This window comes from Dermochelys coriacea, chromosome 27 (genome assembly GCF_009764565.3).
Source record: "Dermochelys coriacea isolate rDerCor1 chromosome 27, rDerCor1.pri.v4, whole genome shotgun sequence".
Lineage (NCBI taxonomy): Eukaryota > Metazoa > Chordata > Testudines > Dermochelyidae > Dermochelys > Dermochelys coriacea.
The window spans coordinates 6,044,763-6,069,682 of NC_050094.1; the positions used below are offsets into that span (position 1 = coordinate 6,044,763).

General features: G+C 44.7%; 2 protein-coding genes and 1 long non-coding RNA gene across 9 annotated transcripts in view; 2 read left to right on the forward strand and 1 right to left on the reverse strand.

The window, feature by feature from the left end:
* Nucleotides 1-3,923: 3,923 nt before the first annotated feature.
* On the forward strand, nucleotides 3,924-21,424 carry EFCAB3 (EF-hand calcium binding domain 3). The gene is made up of 8 exons (XM_043503382.1): nucleotides 3,924-3,995; nucleotides 6,232-6,375; nucleotides 8,458-8,529; nucleotides 9,285-9,411; nucleotides 10,813-11,024; nucleotides 13,051-13,235; nucleotides 16,366-16,488; nucleotides 20,952-21,424. Exons 1-8 carry the CDS (start codon nucleotides 3,980-3,982, stop codon nucleotides 21,243-21,245), a joined length of 1,173 nt encoding a protein of 390 aa, XP_043359317.1. The 5' UTR covers nucleotides 3,924-3,979; the 3' UTR covers nucleotides 21,246-21,424.
* On the reverse strand, nucleotides 6,365-24,131 carry LOC122457632. Of its 4 annotated transcripts, XR_006277274.1 has the most exons (5): nucleotides 23,580-24,131; nucleotides 9,907-11,795; nucleotides 8,451-9,379; nucleotides 6,818-6,917; nucleotides 6,365-6,718 (listed from the first exon to the last, which is right to left on the reverse strand). It is a non-coding gene; the product is annotated as an uncharacterized LOC122457632 (long non-coding RNA). The 4 variants fall into 4 exon arrangements; XR_006277273.1 differs by having other exon boundaries at nucleotides 6,365-6,917; XR_006277272.1 differs by having other exon boundaries at nucleotides 6,818-9,379.
* A 51-nt stretch (nucleotides 24,132-24,182) lies between these two features.
* Nucleotides 24,183-24,920, forward strand: part of METTL2A (methyltransferase 2A, methylcytidine) — a 29,909-nt gene continuing 29,171 nt past the window's right edge. For 2 of the 4 annotated variants that reach the window (XM_043503381.1, XM_038385513.2), the window contains exon 1: nucleotides 24,183-24,355. In XM_043503381.1, coding sequence (XP_043359316.1) covers nucleotides 24,240-24,355 — 116 coding nt within the window. In that variant the 5' untranslated portion in view covers nucleotides 24,183-24,239. The remainder of the gene's footprint in view (nucleotides 24,356-24,920) is intronic. The other 2 variants (XM_038385512.2, XM_043503380.1) reach the window with 2 other exon arrangements.

Sequence of the window (24,920 nt, forward strand, 5' to 3'; positions counted from 1 at the left end):
TGAGTGATTTTTCTCATATTCTCAGCAACCAGGCTTCCTTTCATAAATCTACACTGATCTGAGTGTGTAATTGATGGGATGCGGCTGCTAAAATTTTTGCAATTAGTTTGCAATCTGTGTTGAATAGAGATATGGGACAGAAATTGACACTGTTGCTACCATCCTTGTTCTTCTTTAATATTAAAGTAATTAAAGCAGTTCTCATGTTGTGAAACACGGTTCTCTTTTGGAATGTTTCATTGAAGACCTTTGAAAGAATAGAAGAAAGCTGATTAGAGAATGTTTTGAAGAAATCTGCCAGAAAGCCGGGGGGCCTTGCTGGAGTTTGTTTTTGTAGCCTGTTCAATTTCTTGTGTTGAGAAAGCTTCGTCTGTAAACAACGCTTGTTCTGAAGTTAGGGTATTAAAAGGCAGGTCTTCAATTAAATGATCCAATTGATTAGAGTCAGATTGGTTGTCTGATTTCTAGAAAGCTTGATAGAATTGCGTACATTGATTATTTACATCTGTTGGTTCCAGGATGGCCCTCCTGTCTTCTTGTAATAAGGAAGAAATATTGTTGTTGGCTAGTTCCATCTTAAATCTTCTGGCAAGTGGCTTACCTGTGTTATCTTCCCATTCAGAATATCTTTGTTTGACCCTGTTGAGTGTAAATTTCAACTTGGTTGGATAAGCATTCATTATATTTATATTTGGCATTGATAATGTAGGAGGTTTTCATTATTGGGTCCATCTTGTGTGTTTTCTCCAACTCATCTATTTCCGTGGCCGAAAAGTCTAGTAACTTGAGTCCTTCTCTCTGCTTTTGGGAGGCCTACCTTATGCACTCACCTCTTACAGCAGCTTGCAGAGCTTCCCAAAAGATGTAACTGAGGTAACCGAGTGCTTATTTTCTTGTATAAAGTGAGAGATGACAGAATCCACTGTGCAATTAAATTTTGCATCTTTTAGTAGCAGTATGTTCAGATTCCAGCAAAGACTTTAATGAGGTGTAACCAGCATCTATGGTAAGTATAATTGGAGCCTGATCTGAAATTATCAATAGTGCTTCCAGGCATGCTGGAATCAGTTCTGAAGACACAAGAAGAATTCAATTCTGGAGTAAGATGAATGTACTGTGGAGAAATACGTATATTCACGCTCCGTGGAGTGTCTTAGTCTCCAAACACCTTTTAAATCAAGTTCATTCATTAGTAACGAGGGGTTGTCCTATTGTGCTTTGAGTGCTGGGTCTCATGTAATTGGATTTGTTCAGACATCTGTCTAGCATTGTATTCCAGTTACCTCCCAGTATTACAGGAGTGTCTTTTAGAAAGAATGTCTGCAATGTCTTTGAAAAATTCAGAATTACCTCCACTTGGATTGTAAATGCTTCCTAGAATTAACTTTTTTGAGTTGAAACATCTTCAGGAAGAATGTTTCTTCCTTCAGAATCAAACCAAGACTGTATACATTGAAAATTTAATATTTTTATGAATTAAGATGGATACAAAAAGATCTGTAGTTAAATATCATGTGCCTTACAAATATACTTTGGAACAGAAAACAAAAAAAAGTAAGACTTAAAACAAGCCAGAATGGGCAAGTTCAGATCCTGATGGCTTCAGTTCTATCTCTCCTCCCCTCCCTATATTATCTAATAATATCCTAAACATCTCTAAATGCATATTTTAAGTCAAATCTTACCCTGTAAATGCCATTGGGTAGTCTAAGAACATGTATAATGTATTCCTACCTACAGAAGTTTTGATGTATAGTTATGTATATGCAGACTCATCACAAGAAAATTTATAATTGGTTTGGTAAATCAAATACTAATTAGTACAAAATCTAAATACGAAAAATACAACATAAAAAAAGTTTCATATTCATAGTATGTCAAATGCCCTGCGCAAATTGAATAACTAGTGCTATTTAAGGTTAGGTTGTAGTCTGTTTTACATGTCGTGAATATTGACTGTTCCACAAGGGACTTGTGGTTACCCTAACACAACCCATCAGAGGCAAAGCTAGTGAAGAGATTCTGTCTAGCAGTGCAAGCTGTGATGATAAGTGCAGATAATACTTCAGGCAGTAGATGGTGCTATATCCCCCAGCTTAGTGTTCATAGTGTGAAACGGTTACTCTGCGCCTTGCGATGCTATACATTTGTTATTGCTCAGTTTTAAAGGAGATCAACTGAAGAGTTCAGCCTATCTGGTTATTTGCTATCAATTGGAAGTTTGTGTAAGTGACTATTAATATGTTTATAGGGATACCTAGAAAAACAAACTGATTTTTAAACTTGTTGAGGTTTGCTTTTTATTGGGTTAAAAAAAAACCCATTCTGCTATTTTTTGGTCAAATCTGATCTCAGTCTTTGAAGTGTCTGCCAAGCTTCAGAAGGGGTTTGGCAAAATCTGGCGGTGCATGCTGAATCCATGGGGAAGGTGAATGGGTACTCGATCCTGTATCCGACGTTGATCCCCCTCAGGATTTGCTTTATGGAATGCAGCCCTCTTTTTGTTAAGCTCAGCTGAGAAGTCAGGGAAAAGAGATTTTGTGGCCTTTGTACACAAGGGCTTCAGCTCTTCTAGTAGCATTCATTAATGTTTGTTTACCATTGAACTTCAGCGGCTTGAAGACGATGGGCTTGGGCTTGTCAGATTCCCACCATCTAATACCAGGCATTTTATGAGCCCTTTCAACATCTAATGGGGGAAGCTGAGGGTGGGTTTTAAATAGGGATTTTAAATAGGTCAGGGAGAAGTTTCTGAAGAAATCTGATAATATCGGCCTTCTCCAGACCCTCAGCAATGACCAACAGGAGAAGTTTGTTTCTTCAAGTTCTCTTTCCTAAGTCATCCTGGGTTTCTTCCAGTTTGTCTAGTCTAAGCTTTAAGGAGGAGGCCATTTCTTCTTTAATTTCACTGATTCAAGGGCAGCCTTTGGCAGCTAATTTTCCAAGTGAGCCATTTTGGGATTTTGCATCACGCACATCTTTAGAGAGCCCTCGGATACCTTTGGAAATTGAATCCAGGCGGCCTGTGAGGAATTCTTTCAGTGTCGCGATATCCTGGGCTAGGTTCTGCTATGGCCTTCTAATCCCCCTTCAGCTGTTTGGGTAATGCAGGCTGAGGTCTTTAACTGCTCCTCATTTATTCATTGGGATCCATCTTCAGCAGTTTGAAGTTTATCCAGAGGTTTAATTTAACCTTTTATGACAGAAACTTATTGCCAGTTTGCTAGGAAATTAATAATTAGAGATGAATTGACATGCGGAGGTCTAGGACTAGGCAGCCATCTTCCTCACAGGTATCATGTGATCCTGGGATTTCATTCTTTCTAACGCTGTAACTTGGCAAAAGCTGGGGCCCCCCAGATCAGCTACCTCACTACTGGTGCTTTCTCCCCACTGCTTTCCAGGGGAGGAGAGGGAGCAGGCTCACTGGGTGGGTGGCCAGCAGTGGCAGAGCTAAAGATGAATGGCTTGGTGTTTCCCAGGTGCTGAGCACCCACATCTCATGTGGAAGTCAGTGGGAACTGTGGGGAATTCAGTCCTTTGGGGATCTCAGCCCGTAAATGCCAAAGTCTTTATGCAGCCCTGAGGAAGTTGAAGGGATTGCATAAGAGGGCAGAATCAGACTCTAGAAGTGTCTCCAGAGTGACCCTACAGCATCTCAGTGGTGTTCACATCTGTGTACAACTGATGTGAGAGCAGAATCAGATAATAAACTCTTCTCTGTTAAATGAAGGCAGCCCCTCTGAAGTCAGTGTGGTTGCACCAGTATAGCTGAAAGAGACATTTGGCCTTTTGCATCATATCCTGCCCTGAATCCAGGTGCTCAACTGCTCTTCCATCAACAGGAGCTGCACATCTGCAGAGGAGTGTCGGTTTGCATCTTTTAATTGTCCTTCTTTCTTCTTGAATGTTGTATGGCAGGGAGTTATCTGGCATCCTCCTAGACAGGAATAAGTGCAAAGCAGCGAAGAACCTGACCATGGACCAGCTAGAAGGTAAAATGCCCCAGTTATCTGTCTTTCACCTTGAAAGGCAGGTTGACAAAAAGACTGTTCAAGGTTTATTCTTTAGCTTGTTAGATCTTTATTTTTTCTACTGCAATAGCAATTGTGGGGACAGCCCCCACCTGAGGTCAGGGCCCCCTTGTGCTGGACATTGTACATACCCAATCCCTGCCCCAAACACCTTACAATCTCAGCTGACCAGACAGACAAAGGAAATAGGGCTGTCAAGTGATTAAAAAAATTCATTGTGATTAATTGTGCAATTAAAAAAAGTAATTGTGGTGAATTGCAGGATTAATTGCACTGTTAAACAATAATAGAATACCATTTATTTAAATATTTTTGGATGTTTTCTACATTTTCAAATATATTGATTTCAATGACAACACAGAATACAAAGTGTACAGTGCTCACTTGCATTGTAAAAAAACAAAAGAAAGAGTATTTTTCAATTCACCTCATACAAATTCTGTAGTGCAATCTCTTTATCGTGAAAGTGCAACTTAGAAATATAGAATTATGTACAAAAAACTATTTTATTTTTGAATGCAATGTAAAACTTTAGAGCCTACAAATCTACTCAGTCCTACTTCTTGTACAGTCCATCACTCAGACAAACAAGTTTGTTTACATTTTCAGGACATAATATTGCCCCCTTCTTATTTACAGTGTCACCTGAAAGTGAGAACAAGCATTCGCATGGCACTGTTGTAGCCAGCGTCGCAAGATTTTTACATGCCAGATGCACTAAAGATTCATATGTCCCTTCATGCTTCAACCATCATTCCAGAGGACATGTGTCCATGCTGATGATGGGTTCTGCTCGATAATGATCCAAAGTAGTGCGGACCGACACGTTTATTTTCATCATCTGAATCAGATGCCACCAGCAGAAGGTTGATTTTCTTTTTTGGTGGTTCATGATCTGTAGTTTCCGCATCAGAGTGTTGCTCTTTTAAGACTTTTGAAAGCATGCTCCGCTCCTCGTCCCTCTCAGATTTTGGAAGGTACTTCAGATTCTTAAACCTTGGGTTGAGTGCTGTAGCTATCTTTAGAAATCTCACATTGGTGCCTTCTTTAAGTTTTGTCAAATCTGCAGTGAAAGTGTTTTTAAAATGAACATGTGCTGGGTCATCATCTGAGACTGCTATAACATGAAATATATGGCAGAATGTGGGTAAAACAGAACAGGAGACATACAATTCTCCCCCACAGAGTTCAGTCACCAATTTAATTAATGCATTATTTTTTTAATGAGCATCATCACCATGGAATCACGTCCTCTGGAATGGTGGCCTAAGCATGAAGGGGCATACAAATGTTTAGCATATCTGTCAAGTAAATACCTTGGAATTCCAGCTACAAAAGTGCCCTGCGAACGCCTGTTCTCACTTTCAAGTGACATTGTAAATTAGAAGCGGGCAGCATTATCTCCCATAAATGTAAAACAAACTTGTTTGTCTTAGCAGTTGGCTGAACAAGAAGTAGAACTGAGTGGACTTGTAGGCTCTAAAGTTTTATATTGTTTTAGCTTTTAATGCAGTTATGTAACAAAAAAATCTACATTTGTAAGTTGCAGAGATTGCACTACAGTACTTGTATGAGGTGAACTGAAAAATATTATTTATTTTGTTTGTCATTTTCCCAGAGCAAATATTTGTAATAAAAAAAATATAAAGTGAACACTATATACTTTGTATTCTGTGTTGTAATTGAAATTGATATATTTGAAAATGTAGAAAAACATCAACAACTATTTAATAAATATCAATTGTTATTCTATTGTTTAACAGAGTGATTAAAACTGCAATTAATCATGATTAATTTTTTTAATTTTAATTTTGTAATTTTAATTGTTTGAATTAATTGTGTGAGTTAACTGCGGTTAATCGACAACCCTAAAAGGAAGTGTCACTCCCTCTTTTGCAGATAGGGGACTAAGGCACAGAGGGAATAAGTGACTTGCCTGAATTCACACAGGAAACATGTGGCAGAGCCAGGAGCTGAACCCAGGTCACATGAGTCCCATAACCACAAGATCCTCCTGCCTTTCCTCTGGTTTCATGATTCTCTTACCATATTGTTTCATTGACCTGGGTAGAATCTTTGTGTTGGCTTAAAAAAACAATCCTAGGCATTATGCCCCTTGGTTTCCAAAGAGCGTAGTACATGAAGTTCATACATCCCACCTGATGTAACTGGTGGTATTTTCCCTACATGCCCACAGCTTTCCACCAGGCCTATAGTTTCTTCAGTAGGGACGTAGATGGCAGTATTGACCTAGAAGGCTTGGAGACTACTGCAAAGAAGCTTGGGATTAGTTTAACCGAACAAGAGGCCTATGATGAGCTGTCATATGCTGATATGAATGGTGAGTGTACACAATCATCCCTGGTTTAGTCCACAGTGGTACGTTCCAAGGGTCTGTGTTTGTGAGTGTGTGGTGTTGTGCTCCCTTGAAACTCCTGGCACTGGGGGAGAGCAGGGTGTGGTGCTAGACACTGTTCCTACATGTCACATGAAGCAGTCCCTGCCCTGGGGAGTTTACAGTCTAAATAGGCAAGACAGAGGGTAAGAGGAAGGAAGGATTAGGTCGGCATTTGGTGACTTGTCAGAGGCAGCCCAGCGAGTCTGTGACAAGCTGGGAACTTGCACCAGCTCTTCCGTGTGCCTTTAACTCATCATCTCCTGCACCTGATTACAGAACGTGACTCCTATAGGGAGTACAAAGAAAGCACATTAAGGCTACATGAAGGGTGAGATCTCATAGCCTCAAAAATCTGAGAGAGTTAAAGGTGCCACAACATCCTGACCTCTGTCCCTTGGGGCGTGGGCATTGGGATGAGGCGGTCCATCGCTTGCTGTCTGGCAGAGGTTTGTGCTAACTCCAGCTGGAGCAGTGGAGGGCCCGGTCTGTTACAAAGTGAGAGACCAACTCAGTATGAAAGCAGGGCTCTTGCAGGGGAAATGGGCAAAGTGGTGGGCAGGTGGGGGCAGCTGTTCACAGGGCTAGCTCCAGGATGGGCAGGAAGTGCACGAGGCTGACAATATGCTGATCCAAAGGGGTAGGGGCAAGGGAGGATGGGACTATGCCCATCTCCTCATTAGGCAGCACTGTGAAGGGCACCATGTGAACGGGTGATGGGAGTTTGCCCTGCCGCTGTGCCTGCTCCCTCAAGAGGAATCCTGGCTGAGTCCACAAGAATTCTTCCTTGGGCTGCCCTGACATTAGCACACATCACTCACACACACACGAGGAACCCAGACTAGAATCCCAGTCTTTCTGCTCCCAGAACCGCCCCTCTGCCAGCCAAGCTAAAGGACACCTCCTCAGCAAGTATCCAAAGCAAGTCCCCCTGTGTCCTCTCTGTGACAATACAGACTCATACATACAAGACCCCTCCTCAGCCCTTTCCAATGCAGCCAGTGGCTTAAGGCCACGTTTGGGCCCAAAATGTATTGGCTCCTTGGGTTTCAACCTGGGATTCACTAAGGTTTTCTTCTCTTGTAGACCTCCCCCCTCCCATGCACACAGGTCAGAAGCAGGCCAGCCATACAGCTATCACTAGGGCCCTACCAAATTCACGGTCCATTTTGGTCAATTTCACGGTCATAGGATTTTAAAAATAGTAAATTTCATAATTTCAGCTATTTAAATCTGAAATTTCACAGTGTTGTAATTATAGGGATCCTGACCCCAAAAGGAATTATGGGCGGGTGGGTTTCACAAGATTATTGTGTGGGGGGTTGCAGTACTGCTACACTTACTTCTGCACTGCTGCTGGCTGCGGCGCTGCCTTCAGAGCTGGGCTGCTGGAGAGCGGTGGCTGCTGGCCGGGAGCCCAGCTCCGAAGGCAGAGTCGCCGCCAGCACCAGCGCAGAAGTCAGGATGGGGTCTGGTATCGCCACCCTTTCTTCTGCGCTGCTGCCTGCAGAGCTGGGTCCTCAGTCGGCAGCTGCTGCTCTCTGGCCGCCCAGTTCTGCAGGCAGCAGCGCAGAAGTCAGGGTGGCAATACCACGAACCCTGTAAAATAAACTTGCAACCTCCCTTCAACTCCCTTTTGGGTCAGGACCCACAATTTGAGAAACACTGGTCTCCCTGTGAAATCAGTATAGTATAGGGTAAAAGCACACAAAAAAAACGGATTTCATGGTCCGTGACATGTTTTTCATGGCCGTAAATTTGGTAGGGACCTAGCTATCACTCTCTGACACAGGCTCCCTTCAGCAGCCTGGTCTCAGAACTTAGACAGACCCATGCTGATGACAACCAATGGAGTGAGGGAGGTATTATTATGCACTTGTCTAGCGTGGATCTTAGCAACAGAGCCCCTTCTCCACCAGCACTCAGGGGAAGGCGGCTGTAGCCAACCTGGCCTGGAGTAGGCCCATCACTACCCTCTCCCTGGGGTGAAAGGCGCTTGATCAGTGGGAAATGCTGTTTACCTTGCAGGAGATGGGAAGGTGAACTTCTCTGATTTTTTGACCATTGTCAGCGACAACAAGCGCTTCATCCAGGCTGTAGGTGAGTGCGGTGAACCGGGCCCAGCCAATGGGATTGGCCACAGTCCCCCCGGCGATGTTAGTGTGTGGCCAGAGAATCCCACTTGCGTAGAGGCATTGGTGTTACCTGAACCTTGGGGCAATTGGGAGTTCACGTGATGTGGACTCAAATATCAACATCTGGGGTCCCCCAAAGAATGAGCTCGCGCACAGCGGGCCCCCATTCGAAACAGCTGTACAAAGCCTTGACAATCCAGCTCAGGGGGAGGAGGCATCTGCTGGGCTCCATGCTGAGGGGCCTGGGGGCACAGAGAAGAGTGCAGGTACTGGCACAGCTCCCCAAGGTAGCCTGGCTCATGAGGAGGAATCACCATGAAAGGGGAGTGATGATGGGGAGCCCAGGAACCCTGGGGCATATAAGCAGGGTTCAGATAGCCAGGGTAAGTAAGTCAAAGCTGTGCTCCACATACTCAGTCTGAGTCTCTCTGGCTGGAATACCAGGACCAAATCTGCCTCTTCCAAAGCAGAGGGGGAGCAGCATTATCTGGAGATACTATGCTTCCTTGGGCTATGGGAGAGGGCAGTGAGAAGTACCCCTTGCTACAGGTGTAGCTAGCACTTGCCCCAGTGCATCAGGCAGGAGACATGCTCCCACACATGCATACACCATACTTTGCCCAGACAAAACATTGTTGGAGGTACCTAGTGCTGACTGGGGTCTCTGAAGGAGATGGGTTGGTGGAGTGGGTGCTCTGATTGACGTGCATCTCCTCCCAGCCCCCGAGAAAGACAGCATGGAGGACCTTGATTCTGTCGACACCTCAGGAATCCTGTTCTTTGAGGTCCTGTCAAAGCTGGTGGAAATTTCGGCTCTGCCAAGGAAGGCCATGCTTGAAATAGTCAGGTGAGTGCTAAAAGCTCTAGCAAGGTCTCCAAAGAGGGAAAGGAGATCTCCATTTCATAGGCTCGGCGGACTCAAACAGCGGGCCCAGGGCCAGACTTACAAAAGTATTTAGGCACCTAAAAATGCAGCTAGGCACCTAATGGGGTTAACAAAAGCACCTAGGTGAGTTAGGTCCCTAACTTGATTGGAAGTCAATGGGCATTAGGCCTCTAACTCACTTAGGCACCTAGTGGAATTTACAGTAGTGGTTATCTGCATCTTTCCATACCTAAATACCTTTGTAAATCTGGCCCCAGTTCTTTAAGCACATAAGTGAGCAGTGTACCTGTGTAGGCAAGGGCAGCCATATAAATGAGGAAAAAACAGGGCCCTGTAGATATATTTCATACCTCCCCCCTCTGCCCCCTGGAGAACAAAAACACACCTGTTCTATCTGCTGTATGGCACACACCAAAAAGCACATCGCTCTTCTCTACATAGCCCTTATGACCTTACCTCCAGAACACTGCCTAAGCCTCCCAGCCTGGCTGCTTGCATCAAGCTGGAGCATTGTCTCCTGGCTTCTCCTTGGCAAGCTACACCTTTCCAGGGTATGAAAGACGAGGATGGCTGCAGGCTGCATGAAGGAAAGTTGTGGGTAGCAGGGGCCGACCTCCGGGCTAAATCAGGATCGGCAACCTATCTTTAAAGGTGACCTGCAAAGAAAAAGAGGTGCTGTGGTTTGCTTCCTTATGATGGGTAGAGAAGGCCTTGAAAGGATTTTTTCACCCTTAGGAGTACGGTTTTCAGGTCTTGCCTGTCCGGGTCTGGTTGGAGGACTTGGAGGTATGGTCTCAGAGCTTTCTCTGCTCTTTATCAGCAGGGCGGGGAGCTGAATCCTTAAGACAGAGAGCCCTTCTCCCAAGTGTTTTAAGATGCTTTGGAAAAATAAGGGCGCTAGACTTGGTTACTCTTCCTCTCAATGAACCGTCTCTTCCACCATGAGCAGTCTTACAGAAATCAGCAGGGTACAGTGCTATTCAGCTTGCACCAGGGTATCCCAATGGGCTCCAAAGAGCGTTAATCTATCTGAGTAGAAATCCCTTCCTTCTCATGGTGAATCAGGATTCTGTTTCTAGATATTGCAGGTTCCATAATCCGACCAGTTCTCTAGCTGTCCAGAGTCTCCAAGGAGACGTAAGAGCTGAATTTATGCTAAAGTTCAAAAAAAATTAAAAATAAGAAAAAAAAAAGTTTCAAATCATCCCCAGCCTCCTCTATGCAACATAAAGCAGGAAAAGGACACAAGCTCCATTCACCTTTGCTAGCTCCCTTTAAAGAAGGTGAAAAGGGCTGTTCACTGGCTATAGCTGTCCTGTGTGCAGAGTGTTTGGTGACACTGCGCCATCTTTTGTCTTCTAGTTACTACCGGCAGAAGTTCCTGGCGTCCACTGGCAGGCGGGCCTGGATAGATGCTGGCAACTTAATGGATCATGGGAAGAGACTCCACACGCTCAAAAAAGCCCCGACTCCTCGGAGAGGCAAAGTCACTCCTATGTCTGCCTTTGCAGGCGCTGCCCGCATCTCAGTGATGAATGACAAAGAGCTGGAAGCCTATGTGGAAACCCTCAGGGGTAAGAACTGCACGTGGCTCAGCCACTTGTGTTGTGTGTCTGAGTGGCACCTCCACTGAAATTCCCAAAGAGGCAGAAGGCCCATTTGGGGGTCACTGGTATTCACTGCAACATCCTAAGTCCTCTTTCCCTACCGGACTTTTGGGCTTTGGATCAGGGCCTAGGTTAGCAAACATTTTTTTGCTACCTGCACTCATGCAAAATAGACACTGCTTGGACTCCTTCGGGGACTGCACAACGACATGAGTGACAGGAGGAAGCATAATCTTGTAGTGAAAGTGCAGTTCTCCTGGGTTCTCTTCCCAGCTATGCCACAGACTCATTGGGTGATCTTGGGCAAATCACTTCAGATTTATAGAAGTGGCCACTGATTTGGGATGTCTCCAAGCCAAGACTAGAACCCAGATTTGCCAGTTCCAGATCACTTATTCGATGAGAAATCAAATGGGGAGGAGGGGCAGGATGGGACTCTTCCAGGCTGCACCCACAACATAAGCTCCACCCCTGTGAATAACCATATCAAAATATGATCATCTATTCTCTGAGCTGCACAGGGCACCTTGAATGTAGTTCCCCCTTCAGTGGGGCTTGAATATGCCTCTGGGTTCTGATAGGCTCTTTAGATTTGCTTCTTTCTTGATCGGTAAAAAAAAAAAAAAAAGTCTCTCCCAAATGCCACCCATTGATGGCACCAAAATGGGAAGTCACTCACAATAAATTTCTTACATGAGGAATGAAATCGTTGACACATGCATTATCAGAATGGTCACCCTGTAGAATAAACATAAAATGGGAGAATTAAAGTTAGCTTAAGTTTGGTTAAAGAAATATGGGTTGTAAAGAAAGGCCTTGAAAGTAAAGAGTTATAAGGCCCATAGCAATGAAGTAGGGAGGCCGTCTGGTTCAAAGGATAACTAATGAGATAAGGGGAAGTCTCTAAAAAGGCTTCTGACCAGTACGGGTGACTGGTTTTAAATAAGACAAAGAGAATCTGTTTCAAAAAGAGCCAACATGGCCCTTCCCACCCCACACACCAGTGTTATCTCAAAAAACAGGGCGTATGTTAACCCAGATACAAAGGAAAACCTGTGTGTCAGCAAGAAGGAGGGGAAGAGATAAGGAGGAAAGGCCTTGGAGAGAAAGGTTGTAATCTTGTCTGGGTTAAGACTGGAAATAAGGGTGAACTCTCTCCAGTTGGCTTTGACCTGAAGTCAGTAATTGGCAATGACATCACTCGTTTGTTAAAGGGTACCAAAAAGTAAACTCTTCAAGGGTTCGCTGCTAATACTACCTGACCACATCCGAGCGAACTAATATGGGTCTAAGCACCCTTGGGTCAAATGCTTGTAAATGCTTATAAATGTTTTGTTACTCTTTGGCTGTAGTAAATTGCTTATTATTTAGGCTTTGTAGGCATGTTTAGAGCAGTTGTATAAATACCTTTCAGCCTCTGGATTTAATAAAGGAATTTATGTTTAAATTAGTGTCATAAAATATCCTGCATAAACAATAATTCCAATATACCACTTAGCTCAAAGGAACCTTAAATAACTGCTTAGTTCTTCTTGGTGGCTGCTTAGTGTATAATAGCTCATGGGCTACCAAGGAGTCCATCTCCAGTTCTTCGGACCTATGGCTAAGACTTTCAGAGGTGGTCTCTAATTTGGATGTCTCCATTTATGGTTTCCCAACTTTACATGCTTGTGGGTTGATAATTCAGAGGTCCTGAGCACCCACAACTCTGCCTACAGCTGGAATAGTCAGGGCTCAACACTTCTGAAAATTAGGTATTAGATCTGTAAAGCTGGGCACCCAAAATCAGAGGCTACTGGCTCATATTTTCAATGTGTTTTACGGAAAGTAAGGTACAAAAAAGGAGGAAAAGTGAATAGGGGAGACCTCAGAATGTGTGTAGTCCTGCCTTGGTTGGATTGGTCATAGAATGGAAGAGCCAAGGGCTAGAAAACAGATGGTGGGTACTGTGTCCAATACGTGATATCCGTTCTTTTCTTTTCCCCTTTGCTAGCAAACACTGTCCCCGCCGACAGTCCTTATGCTCAGGTACCCATCTTCCCATTGCTTCCCAACCGGGATGGAATGACAGTACCGAAGCCAAAAAAAGACTTACAGAAGCTGGAGATTCAGAGAAGGAAAGAGCCTATATCATCGTTTGAAAACCACTTTTTCCATAAAAGAAACTGGCTGCGCGAGGTAAGATAAGGAAGCAGTTAATCTATGTAATAACAGATGACGCACAAGGGCAAGTCTGAGTTGTTGTGCTGTAGACTCTTCCCCATTGAAATGTGTGGGGTTAGCACACATCCTTTCAACACTTAAATTCCCTTGGACTAAGTGGGTCAAATTCAATGATGTCAATGGGGCATGACTCTGCGTAAGCCTGGAGTTGTCTAAGGTGATGTAATATACACATTGAGGGTGACGGAAGGAAGTGTAAATTACACAAACTTAACTTCCTTTTAGACCTTTTTAGAGTCACACTGAACACGGCCAACAGAAAATTGTTCCCAGAAATGTTCTTGAAATTAATCTATGAGTACTATATAGTTTACCCTGCAGTTGGTGCAGCTGGCATACTGTGGCTGTATACATGTTCGAGATTAGATAAAGTGGGGAATTCTGGTGGTTTGTATATCTGGCATTCACCAGAGGTATAATGGATAGAATAGCTCTCCCCTTTGCAGCCTAGAAAGCCCGATACCTCTGGGTGACTATTCCAGGTAAGACAGGGATACACTTTTACAGGGAAGCAAATACCCTTGATTTCTCTTAAACATATTAGGCTAGCTGAAAAGGGTGTGGGTTTGATTCCTGTCCTAAAAGATTTGAGGCAGGAGATGCTGGCTGAATTCCCCCATATTCCCAACTGCCACAGATATAAAGAATATATGATAACATGACAGGTTTCAGAGTAGCAGCCGAGTTAGTCTGTATTCGCAAAAAGAAAAGGAGTACTTGTGGCACCTTAGAGACTAACAAATTTATTTGAGCATAAGCTTTGGTGAGCTACAGCTCACTTCATCGGATGCATTTGGTGGAAAATACAGAGGGGAGATTGATATACACACACAGAGAACATGAAACAATGGGTTTTATCATACACACTGTAAGGAGAGTGATCACTTAAGATGAGCCATCACCAGCAGCAGGGGAGGAGGGAGGAAAACCTTTCATGGTGACAAGCAAGGTGGGCTATTTCCAGCAGTTAACAAGAACATCTGAGGAACAGTGGGGGATGGGGTGGGGGGGAGAAATAACGTGGGGAAATAGTCTTACTTTGTGTAATGACTCATCCATTCACAGTCTCTATTCAAGCCTAAGTTAATTGTATCCAGTTTGCAAATTAATTCCAATTCCACAGTCTCTCGTTGGAGTCTGTTTTTGAAGGTTTTTTGTTGAAGGATAGCCACCCTCAGGTCTGTAATCGAGTGACCAGAGAGATTGAAGTGTTCTCCAATTGGTTTTTGAATGTTATAATTCTTGACGTCTGATTTGTGTCCATTTATTCTTTTACGTAGAGACTGTCCAGTTTGACCAATGTACATGGCAGAGGGGCATTGCTGGCACATGATGGCATATATCACATCGGTAGATGCGCAGGTGAACGAGCCTCTGATAGTGTGGCTGATGTGATTAGGCCCTATGATGGTGTCCCCTGAATAGATATGTGGACAGAGTTGGCAACGGGCTTTGTTGCAAGGATAGGTTCCTGGGTTAGTGGTTCTGTTGTGTGGTGTGTGGTTGCTGGTGAGTATTTGCTTCAGATTGGGGGGCTGTCTGTAAGCAAGGACTGGCCTATCTCCCAAGATCTGTGAGAGTGATGGGCCGTCCTTCAGGATGGGTTGTAGATCCTTGATGATGCGTTGGAGAGGTTTTAGTTGGGGGCTGAAGGTGATGGCTAGTGGCGTTCTGTTATTTTCTTGTTGGGCCCATCCTGTAGTAGGTGACTTCTGGATATTCTTCTGGCTCTGTCAGTCTGTTTCTTCACTTCAGCAGGTGGGTATTGTAGTTGTAGGAATGCAAGATAGAGATCTTGTAGGTGTTTGTCTCTGAGGGGTTGGAGCAAATGCAGTTATATCGTAGAGCTTGGCTGTAGACAATGGATCGTGTGGTGTGATCTGGATGAAAGCTAGAGGCATGTAGGTAGGAATAGCGGTCAGTAGGTTTCCGATATAGGGTGGTGTTTATGTGACCATCGCTTATTAGCACTGTCGTGTCCAGGAAGTGGATCTCTTGTGTGGACTGGTCCAGGCTGAGGTTGATGGTGGGATGGAAATTGTTGAAATCATGGTGGAATTCCTCAAGGGCTTCTTTTCCATGGGTCCAGATGATGAAGATGTCATCAATGTAGCGCAAGTAGAGTAGGGCTGGAAATATCCTACCTTGCTTGTCACCATGAAAGGTTTTCCTCCCTCCTCCCCTGCTGCTGGTGATGGCTCATCTTAAGTGATCACTCTCCTTACAGTGTGTATGATAAAACCCATTGTTTCATGTTCTCTGTGTGTGTATATCAATCTCCCCTCTGTATTTTCCACCAAATGCATCCGATGAAGTGAGCTGTAGCTCACCAAAGCTTATGCTCAAATAAATTTGTTAGTCTCTAAGGTGCCACAAGTACTCCTTTTCTTTTTATGATAACATGATAACCTGATGGGTTGTCTTGGTGGGATGATTAAAGGAATGAACCCCACCACGGATGCAGAAGAGAACAGCCGGCTGTCCGTCCCACAAAACAGCCTTGTTTTCTCACTTCTGAATCTCAAGATATGATCAAGTTACCCAGACCACACAAGACACTTACTGAGGATGTCTACTTTCTCTGTTCTCCTCTGCATCACACACCCTGAGACATGTGGACAGCTGATGGGAAATCATGGCTGTGCATGAGAACACTGAAAGATCTTTTCCAAGCAGCAGGCTGTGCTTCCTCCTCTTGGGGACAGTACTGGAGCATAGCAGTACTGGAAGTAGATAGGGCCAAACCCTGCTCTTGTATATTGCAGTGTAAATCTAGACTAGTAACCCCATTGTCTTCAATGGATTTAGTCTGGATTTATACCAGTGTAACTGAGAGCAGAATTTTGCCTTGTACATATGTTCTGGTACCGTTGCATTGCTGAACTAGGGCTAATCAGGTCTCATGTTTCAGCCTGAGTGCTGCAGGAAGGGATTTCCCCAAATGTGATACACTAAACAATTGGCCAGGTGCCGTAGACAGGGTTTTGTTGTCCCTGAAAGCAGTAGTTCACAGCCACTGCCTGAAGCAAGAGGCCTGTCTTGATGGACCATTGGTAAAGCCTCTCTTTCTGTCTTTTTCAATCAGGGAACTGCGTTCAAACCTTCTGCTTCCTTCAGAGACCGGAAAAACTCCCCTAGTCTCAGCCCTCACTTGATGGAGAGGCGACACCGTTTGACTATAGAAGACCTGCGTGAGATACGACTAGATGTGAGTATGAAGTCTACCTCCCCGTCCAAAGAATTCCTCCCTCCTTTGTCTCTGGTATTTTAGGAGATAACCAGTTTTACACTCTATCGGATCCTCGCCAATCAAACACACTCTTCTTCCAAGGACTGGTTGACACAAGGCATTAGGAACGGCCTATGGAGTCCCTTTCATCACCAGGGCACTAGTTTGGATGCCAACTGGGTTGTTAGCGATGAAAAAATAGCTATTTTATGGCCTTTATAAAAAGAGTTCAGTCCTGGTGAACTGGGGCCACATCACATGAACCAGTATCCATAGATTCATAGATACTAAGGTCAGAAGGGACCATTCTGATCATCTAGTCTGACCTCCTGCACAGCGCAGGTCACAGGATCTCACCCACCCACTCCTATGAAAAACCTCACCCATGTCTGAGCTATTGAAGTCCTTAAATCATGGTTTAAAGACTTCAAGGAGCAGAGAAGCCTTCCTCAAGTCAACCATGCCCCATGCTACAGAGGAAGGCGAAAAACCTCCAGGGCCTCTCCAATCTGCCCTGGAGGAAAATTCCTTCCTGACCCCAAATATGGCAATCAGCTAAACCCTGAGCATATGGGCAAGATTCACCAGCCACATACTACAGAAAATTCTTTCCTGGGTAACTCAAATCCCATCCATCTAATATCCCATCTCAGGGGATTTGGCCTATTTACCCTGAATATTTAAAGATCAATTACTTACCAAAATCCCATTATCCCATCATACCATCTCCTCCATAAACTTATCAAGTAGAATCTTAAAACCAGATAGATCTTTTGCCCCCACTGCTTCCCTTGGAAGGCTATTCCAAAACTTCACTCCTCTGATGGTTAAACCTTCGTCTGATTTCAAGTCTAAACTTCCTGGTGGCCAGTTTATACCCATTTGTTCTTGTGTCCACATTGGTGCTGAGCTGAAATAATTCCTCTCCCTCTCCTGTATTTATCCCTCTGATATATTTATAGAGAGCAATCATATCTCCCCTCAACCTTCTTTTAGTTAGGCTAAACAAGCCAAGCTCCTTAAGTCTCCTTTCATAAGACAAGTTTTCCATTCCTCGGATCATCCTAGTAGCCCTTCTCTGTACCTGCTCCAGCTTGAATTCATCCTTTTTAAACATGGGAGACCAGAACTGCACACAGTATTCTAGGTGAGGTCTCACCAGTGCCTTGTATAATGGTACTAAAACCTCCTTATCCCTCCTGGAAATGCCTCTCCTGATGCATCCCAAAACCGCATTAGCTTTTTTCACAGCCATATCACATTGGCAGCTCATAGTCATCCTATGATCAACCAATACTCCACGGTCCTTCTCCTCTTCCGTTACTTCTAATTGATGCGTCCCCAATTTATAACTAAAATTCTTGTTATTAATCCCTAAATGCATAACCTTACACTTCTCACTATTAAATTTCATCCTATTACTATTACTCCAGTTTACAAGGTCATCCAGATCCTCCTGTATAATATCCCAATCCGTCTCCGAATTGGCAATACCTCCCAGCTTTGTATCATCCGCAAACTTTATTAGCACACTCCCACTTTTTGTGCCAAGGTCAGTAATAAAAAGATTAAATAAGATTGGTCCCAAAACCGATCCCTGAGGAACTCCACTGGTAACCTCCCTCCAACCTGACAGTTCGCCTTTCAGTATGATCCGTTGCAGTCTCCCCTTTAACCAATTCCTTATCCACCTTTTGATGTTCATATTGATCCCCATCTTCTCCAATTTAACTAATAATTCCCCATGTGGCACGGTATCAATTGCCTTACTGAAATCTAGGTAAATTAGATCCACTGCATTTCCTTTCTCTAAAAAATCTGTTACTTTTTCAAAAAAGGAGATTAGGTTGGTTTGGCACGATCTACCTTTTGTAAAACCATGTTGTATTTTGTCCCATTTACCATTGACTTCAATGTCCTTAACTAATTTCTCCTTCAAAATTTTTTCCAGGACCTTGCATACTACAGATGTCAAACTAACTGGCCTGTAGTTACCCGGATCACTTTTTTTTCCTTTCTTAAAAATAGGAACTATATTAGCAATTCTCCAATCATTTGGTACTACTCCTGAGTTTACAGATTCATTAAAAATTCTTGCTAATGGGCTTGCAATTTCAGGTGCCAATTCCTTTAATATTCTTGGATGAAGATTATCTGGGCCCCCCGATTTAGTCCCATTAAGCTGTTTGAGTTTCGCTTCTACCTCAGATATGGTAATATCTACCTCTCTATCCTCATTCCCATTTGTCATGCTACCATTATCTCTAAGATCCTCTTTAGCCTTATTAAAGACTGAGGCAAAGTATTTGTTTAGATATTGGGCCATGCCTAGATTATCTTTAACCTCCACTCCATCCTCAGTGTTAAGTGACCCCACTTCTTCTTTCTTAGTTTTCTTCTTATTTATATGGCTTAGAACCTTTTACTATTGGTTTTAATTCCCTTTGCAAGGTCCAACTCTACTCGACTTTTAGCCCGTCTCACTTTATCCCTACATGTTCTGACCTCAATAAGGTGGCTTTCCTTGCTGATCCCTCCCATCTTCCACTCCCTGTATGCTTTCTGCTTCTTCTTAATCACTTCTGTAAGATGCTTGCTCATCCAGCTTGGTCTACAACTCCTTCCTATGAATTTTTTCCCCTTTCTTGGGATACAGGCTTCCGATAGCTTCTGCAGCTTTGATTTAAAGTAATCCCAGGCCTCCTCTACCTTTAGATCCATAAATTCTTCAGTCCAATCCACTTCCCTAACTAATTTCCTTAATTTTTGAAAGTCAGCCGTTTTGAAATCAAAAACTTTAGTTGCAGATTTATTTTTGTTAATCCTTCCATTTAGTTTGAACTGAATTAGCTCATGATCACTTGAGCCAAGATTGTCCCCTACAACCATTTCTTCTATGAGGTCCTCGCTACTCACCAAAATTAAATCTAAAATGGCATCCCCTCTAGTCGGTTCAGCAACTACTTGATGAAGGAATCCATCAGCTATCGCATCTAGGAAAATCTGAGCCCTATTATTATTACTAGCACTGGTCCTCCAGTCTATATCTGGGAAGTTAAAGTCTCCCAGGATCACGCAGTTTCCATTAGTATTTACTTTATTAAAGACATTAAAAAGGGCTCTATCCATATCCAAATTAGATCCCGGAGGTCTATAGCACACCCCAAGCACTATCGTAGGAGAGGCTTTACTAGTTTTCTTCCCCAATGTAATTTTTGCCCATAATTTTTGTCCATCCCAGCTGGCCTCATTGTTCCCCTTTTTGGAGGTCAAAGGAGATGGCTGTGGCCACCTAATACTACCCTTTCACCTAGCAGCCATCCCGTCAGGGTAGGGCTGAGACACGAGTGAGGGGCAGCATACAGATATTTGCATTGCCACACTGCCCAAGCTATAGAGAAAGGACTTCAGCTCCCAGTGCTGTCAATCTGACTCCTTCCAGACAGAGAATAAGCAATGTCTCTCTGGAGTTGCTCCATTTTGCTTGTTGAAACATAAAGCTGCTTAGTATATGGAACAAATTCAGACCCGATGTAAGCAAATACTACTGCCACTGAAATTGCTGGACATGCGAGGTGATCAGCGTCTCTGAAAATCAGACCACTTTTATAGGGACTTAATTTTAAGTACTCAGTTTGGAAACGCTGGCCCTGAGCCTCACTGCTCTGCATGGACATTAAAGATTCCATCTGCTATTATCTGTAACAGTTAGAGGAGCTGACTCAGTCTATTTGACTTCCCTCCCCGCAAATTGTTCGCAACTTTTCAGACTGATTGCTGCCCTCTACCCTCCAGAGGTGGCTGCATTTCAGTGGTGCTTTGAAGCCTTTTGAGACAAAAGGTGCTACAGAAATGAATGATTATCAGTAACTCAGATAGTACAAATTAGTGGGTTGCTGGTTCTCCATACCCCTGTTCCACCCTGATTGTCTCCTGGCATCAATTGCTCCTCTCCCAGAGGCATATGCAAGAGTTAGGAGCAGCAAGTACAAATACCTTTGGATATTACCACTTAGATACAGTAGCAAAAGGATGGGGACTTTAGAAATATTGTAGGCACTGGGATATATGCACAACCCTTTATAATACAGTGACTGTAGTTACACTGAAGTTCCAGTGTAATTACAAGGTGTAACCCATACAATTAACTTTCTGGTGAAAGGATTTTAACTAAGGATCTGTATTACTTCATAGTAATTTCAAGGAATTGCATGAAGTGTGAAACCAAAGGGATAATAATGAATAAATCAGTTAATCTTTCAGTTACATAAATTGGTGATATTTACTGGCATCTAATTGCAGTCAGTGCTTGATAAAGGGCATCTAGGATCTTTTTTTGACAACCTCACACCTCCCATCTGTCAGACTTCTGCAGTAGCTGGTTTCCATTTGGGTGAAGATCTGGCTTCATGCTATTCTGCAGCCTATTTTATTCTCCATAGGTGAAGAGGGTAACTGAAATGTACAAGCAGGGGATGGCACTCAAGGAGAGGAACAGGATGCTAAGACTGTGGCGGAGGTTGCATGGTGGCCAGATTGGGCTGGAGTCAGGGAATCACAGTTTCTACCACACTTTCTCCACCTACTCCTGGTCATGGAACACTCACCAGGAGCTGGTGACTCCCAACGAACTTCAGCACTACGATAACAAACTGTACCGCAGAGAACATTCCTCAGCCTGCTCTGATGACAGCGAAGTCAAGGGTGGGATAAGGAAAGGAAAAGAAAGGAAATGAGAAGAAAGAGCCATGCTGTTCCATTTTCTTACTGTCATCCTCCCCACCCCATTCCTTTTCTCTATAACAGTCTCAGACTCTTACACGGGTCAGACTGTCCAAAGGTAGGAAAGAGAACTGTTCCCCCTTTGCATACTGGCGAATACAATGAGAATTAAAAGAGAAACATGTTTTTCTTCTATCAGTCTCAGCTCTTTCTCTGTAACAATCACTGAATTCAGGAATATCACTATACAGGTTACACAAGAGGATAGATTTGGGGTAGGGGTGTCAAGATTCCTCTATTCTATTCCTAGCTCTGCCACTGACTTTCTGTTCCTTGGCTTTCCAATCTCTGAAATGGGACTCACACCTTCGTCAGAGGGAGGGAAGCTGTAGGGGATTCAACGACTTATGACCAGGGCTGTCGATTAATCGCAGTTAACTCATGCGATTAACTCAAAAAAATTAACTGTGATTAAAAAAATTAATTGCAATTAATTTCATTGTTAAACAATAGAATACCAACTGAAATTTATTAAATAGTTTTGGATGTTTTTCTACATTTTTGAATATATCAATTTCAGTTACAACACAGAATAAAGCATACAGTGCTCACATATTATTTTTATTAATATTTGCAGTGTAAAAATGATAAACAAAAGAAACAGTATTTTTCAGTTCACCTCCTCTAAGTACTGTAGTGCAATCTCTTTATCGTGAAAAGAAAAGGAGGACTTGTGGCACCTTAGAGACTAACAAATGTATTTGAGCATAAGCTTTCGTGAGCTACAGCTCACTTCATTGAATGCATTTGGTGGAAAATACAGTGGGGAGATTTATATACACACACAGAGAACATGAAACAATGGGTGTTATCATACACACTGTAAGAAGAGTGATCACTTAAGATGAGCCATCACCAGCAGCAGGGGGGGGAAAGGAGGAAAACCTTTCATGGTGACAAGCAAGGTGGGCCATTTCCAGCAAACAAGAACATCTGAGGAACAGTGGGGGGTGGGGAGGGGGAGAAAAAAAATGGGGAAATAGTTTTACTTTTTGTAATGATTCATCCATTCACAGTCTCTATTCAAGCCTTAGTTAATTGTATCCAGTTTGCAAATTAATTCCAATTCAGCAGTCTCTCGTTGGAGTCTGTTTTTGAAGCTTTTTTGTTGAAGTATAGCCACTCTTAGGTCTGTGATCGAGTGACCAGAGAGATTGAAGTGTTCTCCAACTGGTTTTTGAATGTTATAATTCTTGACGTCTGATTTGTGTCCATTCATTCTTTTACGTAGAGACTGTCCAGTTTGGCCAATGTACATGGCAGAGGGGCATTGCTGGCACATGATGGCATATATCACATTGGTAGATGCGCAGGTGAACGAGCCTCTGATAGTGTGGCTGATGTGATTAGGCCCTATGATGGTATCCCCTGAATAGATATGTGGACAGAGTTGGCAACGGGCTTTGTTGCAAGGATAGGTTCCTGGGTTAGTGGTTCTGTTGTGTGGTGTGTGGTTGCTGGTGAGTATTAGGTTCAGGTCGGGGGGCTGTCTGTAAGCAAGGACTGGCCTATCTCCCAAGATCTGTGAGAGTGATGCGTCGTCCTTCAGGATAGGTTGTAAATCCTTGATGATGCGTTGGAGAGGTTTTAGTTGGGGGTTGAAGAATTATAACATTCAAAAACCAGTCGGAGAACGCTTCAATCTCTCCGGTCACACGATTACAGACCTGAGGGTGGCTATCCTTCAACAAAAAAACTTCAAAAACAGACTCCAACGAGAGACTGCTGAATTGGAATTAATTTGCAAACTGGATACAATTAACTTGGGCTTGAATAGAGACTGTGAATGGATGAGTCATTACACAAAGTAAAACTATTTCCCCATGTTATTTCTCTCCCTTACCCCACCCCCCACTGTTCCTCAGATGTTCTTGTTAACTGCTGGAAATGGCCTACCTTGCTTGTCACCATGAAAGGTTTTCCTCCTTTCCCCCCTCCTTCCTGCTGGTAATAGCTCATCTTAAGTGATCACTCTCCTTACAGTGTGTATGATAAACCCATTGTTTCATGTTCTCTGTGTGTGTGTGTGTGTGTATATAAATCTCCCCTCTGTATTTTCCACCAAATGCATCCGATGAAGTGAGCGGTAGCTCACGAAAGCTTATGCTCAAATAAATTTGTTAGTCTCTAAGGTGCCACAAGTCCTCCTTTTCTTTTTGCGAATACAGACTAACACGGCTGCTACTCTGAAACCTAACTTTATCATGAAAGTACAACTTACAAATGTAGATTTTTTTTGTTACATAACTGCACTCAAAAACAAAACCACGTAAAACGTTAGCGCGTACCAGTCCACTCAGTCCTACTTCTTGTGCAGCCAATCGCTCAGCCGAACAGGTTTGGTTACAGCTGCAGGAGACAATGCTGCTCGCTTGTTTACAACGACACCTGACAGCGAGCCCAGGCGTTTGCATGACACCGTTGTAGCCGGCCGTTGCAAGATATTTACATGCCAGATGCGTTAAAGATTCATATCAAGCCTTCATGCTTCAGGCACCATTCCAGAGGACATGGGTCCCGGCTTTTGATGCTCGTTAAAAAAACAATGCATTAATTAAATGCAGGACCGCCCTCCGCGGGGAGAACTGTATGCGGCCTGCTCTGCCAGTGCAGCTGTCACATGGGGGAAGAAGGAGCAGCTGGGCCCTTGCTCCCTGAAACCCAAGGCTGTGCGAGGGGGGCTGGGTGACCCCACTGCTCTGGGTGGGACGGGCCCCGAGGCCCGGGCGCGCCAACACCCCTTGCCCCACGCGGGGGGCCGGTGACCTCCCGGCTCATGGGGCTCAGCCCCCGCCCGGGCCAGCTCTCCCGCGCACGCGCACGCGCCCCGGCAGCTGCGCGCGCAGGCGGCGGGCGGGAAGTGGCGCGAGGGCGGGCCAAGGTAGTTCTCTCTCCGGTCGGAGCTCGGGTCAGGCGGCGGGTTCCGGGTCCGGGTCGCGCAGCCTGTCATGGCGGCGCCCAGCGGGCCGGAGGAGGAGGAAGAGGCGGCGGCCCCTGGGAGGAGGCAGCCGTTCGGGAGCCGCTTTCTGACCGACCCGAGCCGGCTCTTCCAGCACAACGCCTGGTGAGGGGACCCCCCCCCCCCGCCCCGGGGGCACGACCCCCCCTTTCTGCGAGCGGCTTCCCCCAGCCCGGGGGGCACCGAGCCCCCCACCACGCGCAGCCCGACCCCCAGCCCTGGGGGGGCACAGACACCCTCCTGCGGACAGCGCCCCCCCCAGCCCCGCTGGGTACTGACCCCCCATTTCTGTGCGCTTGCGCGGACTCCCCCAGCCCTTGGGGGTCACTGACATCCCCTGCACACAGCTCCCTCTCCCAGCCTGGAGGCGCCAACCCACCCCCAGTCCAGAGAGGCAATAATCCACTCCTCTGTGCGCCCACACAGTCTCCCTCCGCTCACAACCTCCCCCAGCCCAGTGGGCACTGACACCCCCCACGTGCAGCCCGACCCCCGGCCCCAAGGGGTACTGATCCCCCCTCTATGCGCTTGCGCAGACTCCCCCAGCCTACGGGCCACCGACCCCTCACCACACACAACCAGATCTCTAGCCCCGGGGGGCACTGACGCCCCCACTGTCCTGAGGGACAATGATCCACTTCTCTGTGCACTCACACAGCCCCCGGGGGTG

Bases quoted from the DNA above. Each gene is read 5' to 3' on its own strand.
- EFCAB3 (XM_043503382.1), top strand. The intron at 6,376-8,457 runs GTGAGTGTACAC...TTTACCTTGCAG, and splicing joins GTCATATGCTGATATGAATG to GAGATGGGAAGGTGAACTTC. The intron at 16,489-20,951 runs GTGAGTATGAAG...TATTCTCCATAG, and splicing joins TGCGTGAGATACGACTAGAT to GTGAAGAGGGTAACTGAAAT.